We start from the raw sequence: 8,261 nt of genomic DNA, 5'->3' as shown, positions 1-8,261 counted from the left end.
CTGCTCCCCGCGCGCCCCGGGCGCCACCATGTCGGGTGACAAACTCCTGAGCGAACTTGGCTATAAGCTGGGTCGCACAATAGGCGAGGGCAGCTACTCTAAGGTTAAGGTGGCCACTTCCAAGAAGTACAAGGGTACGGTGGCCATCAAGGTGGTGGACCGGCGGCGAGCGCCCCCGGACTTCGTCAACAAGTTCCTGCCTAGAGAGCTGTCCATCCTGCGGGGTGTACGGCACCCGCATATCGTACACGTCTTCGAATTCATCGAGGTGTGCAACGGGAAGCTGTACATCGTGATGGAGGCGGCCGCCACCGACCTGCTGCAGGCGGTGCAGCGCAACGGGCGCATCCCTGGATCACAGGCGCGCGAGCTCTTCGCGCAGATCGCGGGCGCTGTACGTTACTTGCACGACCACCATCTGGTGCATCGCGACCTCAAGTGCGAAAATGTGCTGCTGAGCCCTGACGAGCGCCGCGTCAAGCTCACCGATTTCGGCTTCGGTCGTCAGGCTCATGGCTATCCAGACCTTAGCACCACCTACTGCGGCTCGGCAGCCTATGCGTCACCTGAGGTACTCCTGGGCATTCCCTACGACCCCAAGAAATATGACGTGTGGAGCTTGGGCGTCGTGCTCTACGTCATGGTCACCGGGTGCATGCCCTTTGACGACTCAGACATCGCGGGCCTGCCCCGGCGCCAGAAGCGCGGCGTGCTCTATCCCGAGGGCCTCGAGCTCTCCGAGCGCTGCAAGTCCCTGATTGCCGAGTTGCTACAATTCAGCCCATCAGCCAGGCCCTCAGCGGGCCAGGTAGCGCGCAACAGCTGGCTGCGCGCTGGGGACTCCGGCTAGGAGCCGGGGTTCCCGGGGTTCCCGGTGAACCCTGCACTGAGCCAGCGCGATGCACGCGCGAGAGGCACGCTTCCGGAAACCCGCGAAGCCGCCGCTTGCGATTGCACACGTGCTCTACCCTTTCCCTTCCCCTGCGCGGCGTGGGCCGCAATTGCCCGGGTTTGGAATCTAGTTCCTCCTCCACAATCCTGAGAGCTGGAGGGCGCATATGCATCCTCAAGTCCCTGCGAAAAGGCCCCGGGAGGGGCCAGACGAGAGGAGACGAAGATTTGCGCCTGCGCGGAATGAGCGTTGGTTACGCGGCAGATGGTGGCTTAGTGGAGGAGCTGCCGGCGAGCCGACATGCGTGGAGGGCGTCCCTCCCTAGCCAGCCGCGGATGCCAGATTTTCGGTTAGAACCTGCAATAAACTAGCTCTTCCTCGCAAAGTGGCTTTAGCAGTGGCCCCTTTTACAGAGCAGGGAGGAGGGAGCCGTCCGGGGAAGAAGGCTGGCGCGGTCTGCCCATTATAGAGGAAGGCATATTGAGGTTCTGTCTTCCAGTCTCAGAAGAGAGTTGGGAGGCCAGGCGTGGTGGTGTTCCGAGCGACTAGGGAGACTGAGGCAGGAGGATGGCAAGTTCGAGGCCAGCCTCAGCAATTTAGCGAGGCCCTAAGCAATTTAGCGAGAGCCAGTCTCAGAAATAAATAAATGAAGTAAATAAATAGGTCTGGAGATGTGACTCAGTGGTTAAGCACCCCTGGGTTCAATCCCCAGTACCAAATAAATAAATAGTTGGGAGGATTCAAACCCCAGTCAATATATGGGATTCTCCAAATGGAGCAAATTCAGAGGGTCTCTTGTTATCTCAGGATTTCTGACGATGCTGTGTATGGGATGCTGGGTATAAACTGTGCATTAACCGATAAGGAAACAGGCCCACCCAGATGTTATTTGCCCACAGACAGGCTGTGATTGGAAGCTAGATCTTTTTGTAGTGGGGAAGCCCTCTTTGGTGAAGGTACCTTGCCTTTGGGAAGAGTTTGGGGATAGAATTAGAGTGAATCCTGCTCAGTCCTCATGCATTTCTTAGGCACCTGCTGTGTACCAAGGCCCTGGAACTCAGTGAAGAGGCTTCAACCAATCCCTGCCCTCATGAGAAAGCAAGTGAAAATTAAGTAAAATAAAAGAATTGCTTGGAAATAATTGTAAGCCAGACATGGTGGAGCATGCCTGTAATCCCATAAATTTGGGAGACTGAGGCAGGAGGATTGCGAAGTTCAAAGCTTGCCTCAGCAACTTAACGAGACCCTCAGGAACTTAGCAAGACCCCGCCTCAAAATAAAAAAATTAAAAGGGTTGGGGATGTGGCTCAGTGGTTAAGCACACCTGGGTTCAATCCCTGGTACCAAATAATAATTGTAAATTGTGTTAAACGCCAGGAAGAGGAAGGACGCATCCACAATTAAAGCCATCACTTTTTTCAGGGGTGGGGCAGGGCGAGGGGCAAGTAACCAGGGATTGAACACAAAGACACTGAGCCACATCCCCAGCCCTTTTTTGTATTTTATTTAGAGACAAGATCTTGCTGAGTTGCTGCTTAGGGCTTCTGTAAGTGGCTGAGGCTGGCTTTTGAACTGGAGATTTCTCCTGCCTCAGCCTCCAGAGTGGCTGGGTTTACTGGTATGTGCCATCACATTTGAGTTGAGTCTTGAAGGAGTCATTGGAAAAGGGCAGAGGTTTGAGTAAGCCAGGAAGTTCCTGTGGCTAGAAGAGCAAGGGAGTGGGGAGAGGAGGTGGAGAGCTACAAGTCCCGGGGGGACCCCACAGGGCCTGGGGGAGGTTGGGAGTTTTGGCTGCCTTGAGGTTACTAGGTTTGGTGACATTTTGCTGACATTTGTGGTGTATGACAAATATGTCCCTCAACCCTAACCTGCTTGATTTCATCTGAACCTCAATGGTCCTAGAGGGAGTTTCTCAGCTGTGGGTGTTGCCATGCCAGCCACTGCTCACTCACCTTCCATGCTTTCTGTTATCTTGGAGTTTGAGCACAGCTCTCCCCTTACCCCCTTCAAATGGACTGTGGCCCCATCCCCCTCATTTTGCCCATGAGGAAACTGAGGCTAGAAGAGAGGGTGTGCTTGACCTTCAAGTTCTGACTGGGTTGTCACAGCTGAGGCAGAAAACTCAGACCTTCTGCTTTACACTGGAGGATGGAGCCTCCAGTGTTCCCAGGGCCTCCACTGCACTTAGAGTGCATCCACATCCTCCTCACCTGTGTCTTTAAAGTGCAACCACTCTGTCCTCTTTGTTCTTGACCTGTGCTTCATCCCACCACCAAACCATTGCCCAGGCTCTTCTCACTCCTGGCGTCACTTTCCCTCCCTTCATTTGAGTTAACTTGATGTTACCTCCTCTGGGACACCCAGTTCTTTCCACCTGGATGGCTACTGCCACATGCCATCGGTCCACTGATGAATCTGTAGGAAACTTTGAGGCCCTGCTCCATGGCCACACAGGCCCAGGGCCCAGTTCAGGGGGCAAAAAGTTTCAGGGACCAGGGTTATTGTCCCATTTCTCAGCTTGAGAAACTTGCTGAGACCACCGTCCAGGACTGGATCTGCCCCTGGTCCACTGAGGTGCCTATATGTGATCCAGAGAAGCACAGGGATCTTGAGGGTGGAGATAGGGCCCCAAAGTGCCCCATAAGTGTGTTTCTTGAGGTCAGTGTTGGGTTATGGGGCACTGGTTGGGATCTTACAGGTGGAGAACAGGCTTGGGTTTAATATCTACTCTGCCCTCTACCAGCTCTTGTGCGTTGCTGAAGTGACTCAGCACACTATTGGGAGGCTATTGGGAGGTAGTCAGCTCCCAGGGTAGAGGGAAGGATGCCGCCCAAACAGCAAAACAAGTTCATATTTTATGCATTTGGAATGCAAAGTGATCCCAAGTTTCACTTTAAAAATAAAAATGTGCCAGCCACTGTGCCTGTGATCCCAGTGACGCAGGGGGCTGAGACCAGTCTCAGCAATTTAGCAGGACCCTGTTTCACAATGAAGTAAAAGGGGCAGGGAATGTAGTTTAGTGGTAGTAGAGTGCTTGCATGGCATTGAGGCCTTGGTGTTCAACCTCTGTTACTGAAAAAAGTTTTTTTAAAATGAAAACAAATGTGAGGGGCTGTAGTGTAGCTCTGTTATGCTTAGATGCACATGATCCTGAGTTTAGTCCCCGGCACCAAAAATAAAATGTGAAACTTTTAGCATCTGAAAACAAATTTTCATCAGATATCATTCACTTTTGGAGACACAGCCCACAGCTCAAACTGTGCTTAGAATGTGCATCTGTAATATCAAGTTCTGCAGCAAAGACCACTTCTCAAGGTACCAAGCCTGAAAATTGCTCCAGAAAAAAAATCCTGCCCTGACTGGAGTTTGGAGGCTCATGGGCAAAACCCACTGGGATCTTGACCCCATTCCTCTGGTCTTGTGGGGTTAAGTTAGGTCCAGAACCCCAGGTCTTGGTGCAGATAGTGCCTAGGACCAAGGGTAGGTAGGGAGGGACACCATCAGGTAAGATGCCTTAGTTGCATTCTTCCCCCATTAAAAAGCTGCCCTGAAGCTGGAACAAAACACAGGGAAATCAAGGTAGAGGGGACAAAAGAAGAGTACAGTTGACACATTATCCATTTCTTTATTGTCCTTCAGAGTCTAAAAGTTCCTCATGATACAAAGTATGACCACCAATTCCAGTCTCTTTGTTTTGGAACTTCTATTGGTTTGGTGGCAAACATTTTTTTTTTACATGTTTTATTATCAAAGATTTATAGTCACAATAAATACAAGTGACAACCTCCCCACCGCCCCCAAAATTCCCTCATACCCTGCACTAGTGTAACCATCTATTACACTTTCTTTGTTAAGAATTATAAAAATGTTTGCTGTCCTTTTGATAAAAGCTGTTGAAATTCTTTAGGCTAACGTCATGTGCAGCATGTAACTCAGCATCAAAGAAAAACTCTACGGCAGAGTGGCATGGACCATCCTTTTCATTTCCGATATCCCTGTTATAAGAATATTTATATAGAAAAATTTGTGTTTCTCCAGCCAATAGGAGAGTGAATGTGGAAACAAGACACAAGGAAGCAGCTGATTACCTCATTCCCTCTGCCTAGGGTGAGCTTCACAGAGGTCCTGGAGAGGTAGTTAGGAACCAAAGCTGCTCAGTGCTACTGTCCCACCCTCAGGGGACACCCATGTTCACCAGAGGTGTAGTTCATTTCAGACTGGAGTCCCTATGATACAGTCAAGATGGCTAGAGCTGTGGGTGGCTCCAGATGGGAATGTGTGAACATAAACTGCCCCAACTTCAAATCAGGTGATGTCCCCACCCTAGTTGACCACAGGTTTCCAGTTGCCTTGGAGGTTTGTGTTAGAGATAACTGGAGATTGTTATAATCAATCTTTGGGCCTGTGGGTTCCCATAGGCTCATGGCTCTCAAGAGCTAGATCCCTGCAAGGGCTCTCAGGGAAGACCAGGACTTGCCAGCACTTCAGGGAATGGTGGCTGGTTTTGAGGTGCGCTTTGCCGCTGGTAAATACCCTTAATGCTAATAAATATCCTTTCCTGGTATGGCTCAACCCCACACCCAGAGAGGTATTCAGTCATGCCTTTAGGTGTTAACAAATTTCGGCACAGAATCACCCACTTGGGGCTTTATCACACAAGTTATATCACAAAGAGGGAACTCAAGAAAAAAAAAAAAGGTGAACTTTCAAGACAGTCAAAATGAAAGATTAAGGCATCTCACACTGTCCCCTTTAAAAAAAAAGTTATGTTCATGTCACAGTATGTCATCCCTGGGGATGCTCCTGGGTCACGGGATGGAGGGAAGGGTGCTGGAGGAGCCAGGGTCCCTACCACCCTGTCCTCTGCCTATGGCACCCTGGAGTCATGGTCTGTACTGAACTACAGACTGTCCTAGTTAATAGCCCTAAGTCCCAGAGGAAAAGTCCAGCAAGGCTTGGATAGCTCAAGATATGGTATGGTTGGGTGGGACTGGGCCCTCTCTTCAGACCTGGTCAACCCAAGCTGGGTGCCTAAACCCTTGAAGGACCACCCACCCAGCACAGGGAGGACTCGGCTTGGTTGCTTGATCCTGAGCTTACTGCATAGAACTGAGGTTTGTTCAACAGGAAGAGGCCTCCCAGGCGCTCCTGCTTGGGGAGTTGGAAGATTTGGCCCATGTCACTGAACAGAGAGGGCTAACAGCTCAGGGTAGTATAAGACAGGTATTTATTTGTCAGGCACACAGAAAAATGCGAGGAATAGAAATGCTTGCATACTTTTTTTTTTTTTTTGGTGTAAAAACACACCCTCCCCCCTCCAAAAAAAAAGTCAATTTCCCTCCTTTCCCCTGAATCCTGGATACTGGAATGAAAGCCACCCTTCCCTCCCCCTTCTCCTACTGTAGCCCAGCGAAATTATGCACTCAGAACAAACAAAAAAGTTGGTGAGAAATTCAGAGTTTAGCACAAAAAATTGGAACAATTTCCAAAAACTAAGTTCCTCTACTATGTGTCAAAAAATGTTTTCTAAAGACTGATGATATTCACACGTGAGCATGGGGGTTAAATGAGCCTTTATTAGAATGTTGTAGCAGTTGTGTTTGGAGAAGGCGGTCCTACAGATAAAGATTTTAAATTAAAGTCCCTAAATGCATCAGTAGGAAAATGGGCTGGAGAGGAACTGGGGAATGGCGGTGCCCAGTTTTCTTGTAGGCACACAGATGTGCATGTACAGGGGATACCCTCACATGGGCCCAGGGTTGGCCCAGTGTGTGGTAGACGCAGAACGGCTTCCACCTTTCCTCACAGAACCAATTTTTAAGGAGTGAGAAGGGCAAGAAATAAAAAGAAAATAAAACTAAAAGCAGACCTGATCCTTTAAAAAAAACATTTCTGTAGATTCTAAAGGGGAATAGAGAGAGAAAAGTCTGAAAGCAGACCCTGACAGCGACCCCCAGCTTGAAGGAAAGGCTCTAACTAAACCCAAGTGGAAATCCTTAAGTCTGGGGGAAAGCAGCTCGCCACACACCTGGACGGCGCCTCCCAGCCTGGACACACCTGTGCGTGCTCACTGACAGGTGCACATGCCAGGGTGGCTTGAGATTGTGTCCATCAAAAAGATAGGAAAAGAAAAGGAAAAAATTTAATAAAATAAACCACAACAACAATAACAACAAAAAAACCCCACAGCAGCCCTCCCCAGCAACTTCCTGCTCAGGCTCCTGGGTGTGGCTGCCAGTTGATTCTCTCCTCCCTGATTTGAGGGCAGCGCACCCACTTCGGGAATCCCTGGGTCTCTGGCTGGGTCTGGCTGCAGTTTGTTCTTCTGCTACGTGTGGGAAGTCTGGGGGTCTCCGAACGAGCAGCAATGGAGGCTTTCAGCTGAAGCAAGAGCCACGTTGGCTGTCCCTGTATCCATCAGTCATCTGGGTTGGGCCAGCCATCTCTGCTGGGGGCTGCGGGACCATCAGCGAACCACCTTCCAGCGTATGGGCCTGGTGGGACTACACTGTGCACGACAGAGACCCCTGGACCTGCACGGTTTACTTTAAACTCCATCATCATGAGGTGATTAGGGGGGGAAAAAATACCAACTTCAACCTATAGGTTGCCATGGGGGAGGCAGTCGAAGACTGGGAGCCTAAGATGGGGAAAAGCAAAAAAGAAAATGAAATGCCTCGCTCGACTTCAGAAGCCCTGGGTGCCAGCCTCGCCTGAGTGTGTCACAGTGTCCAAGATGAACCGCCTGTGTGTGCCTGCCGGGGGCGGAGGGAGGGGGCCAGGAGCACAGCCAGCCCCCCCGAGGTCCACTTTTCTGCTGGTGTCGGGCAAACTAAAGGCAAAGAGAGAAAGGAAGAAAGCCCACGGAAAGGTCCCTCAGTTATGATCCTTGCCCACCATGAAGCAGCACCCCTCTCCCCAGCTGCGATGAGGCTCTGCAACCAAGGACTGAGGTCTTGCTTCAGTAGCAGCATGGCCATCACTTGCTCGCAGAGGGCAGTGTGGTGTGTCCTTTTAGACCAAGGGCCAGGTGGGAGGGAGGAGGGAGCCTGTCCTCCACTGGGCCTGGCTCACACTATTTCCACGTGGCTGACTGGGGGATGGAGCGTGGTGGGATCATGTCGAGGAGGTATTCTCGCTGGCGGTCCACAGCAGAGGACGTCTTATGAACTGCCAAGCTTGGACTGACAAATGTCAGGGTCCCGCCTGCAACAGAACACAGTGACAGGTCGAGATGGCCCCCAGTCAGCAGAGGCTCCTGGGAGAATCCTACCCACAGTGGAGGAGAGCACAGGCTGTAGCCTAGACCTTGACCATCACACAAACAAGATCACAAACCTACCAGCCCTACAGCACTGTCATCATCCCA

General features: G+C 50.9%; 2 protein-coding genes across 9 annotated transcripts in view; one reads left to right on the top strand and one right to left on the bottom strand.

Moving 5' to 3' along the window:
* Positions 1-1,277, top strand: part of Tssk6 (testis specific serine kinase 6) — a 2,172-nt gene extending 895 nt beyond the window's left edge. The window contains exon 2 of the mRNA XM_015489613.2: positions 1-1,277. Within this exon, the coding sequence (XP_015345099.1) occupies positions 29-850 (822 nt within the window). The 5' untranslated portion in view covers positions 1-28 and the 3' untranslated portion in view covers positions 851-1,277.
* A 5,171-nt stretch (positions 1,278-6,448) lies between these two features.
* The window catches only part of Gatad2a (GATA zinc finger domain containing 2A), a 110,671-nt gene continuing 108,858 nt past the window's right edge, over positions 6,449-8,261 (bottom strand). For all 8 annotated transcript variants that reach the window (XM_015489309.2, XM_048794997.1, XM_048794995.1 and 5 more), the window contains one exon: positions 6,449-8,098. In XM_015489309.2, the coding sequence (XP_015344795.1) occupies positions 7,968-8,098 (131 nt within the window). In that variant the 3' untranslated portion in view covers positions 6,449-7,967. The remainder of the gene's footprint in view (positions 8,099-8,261) is intronic.

The sequence above is a fragment of the Marmota marmota genome, unplaced genomic scaffold (assembly GCF_001458135.2).
Source record: "Marmota marmota marmota unplaced genomic scaffold, marMar, whole genome shotgun sequence".
NCBI classification, from domain to species: domain Eukaryota; kingdom Metazoa; phylum Chordata; class Mammalia; order Rodentia; family Sciuridae; genus Marmota; species Marmota marmota.
Note: the sequence above shows the minus strand (reverse complement) of the source record. Positions and strands in the feature narration are given on the sequence as shown.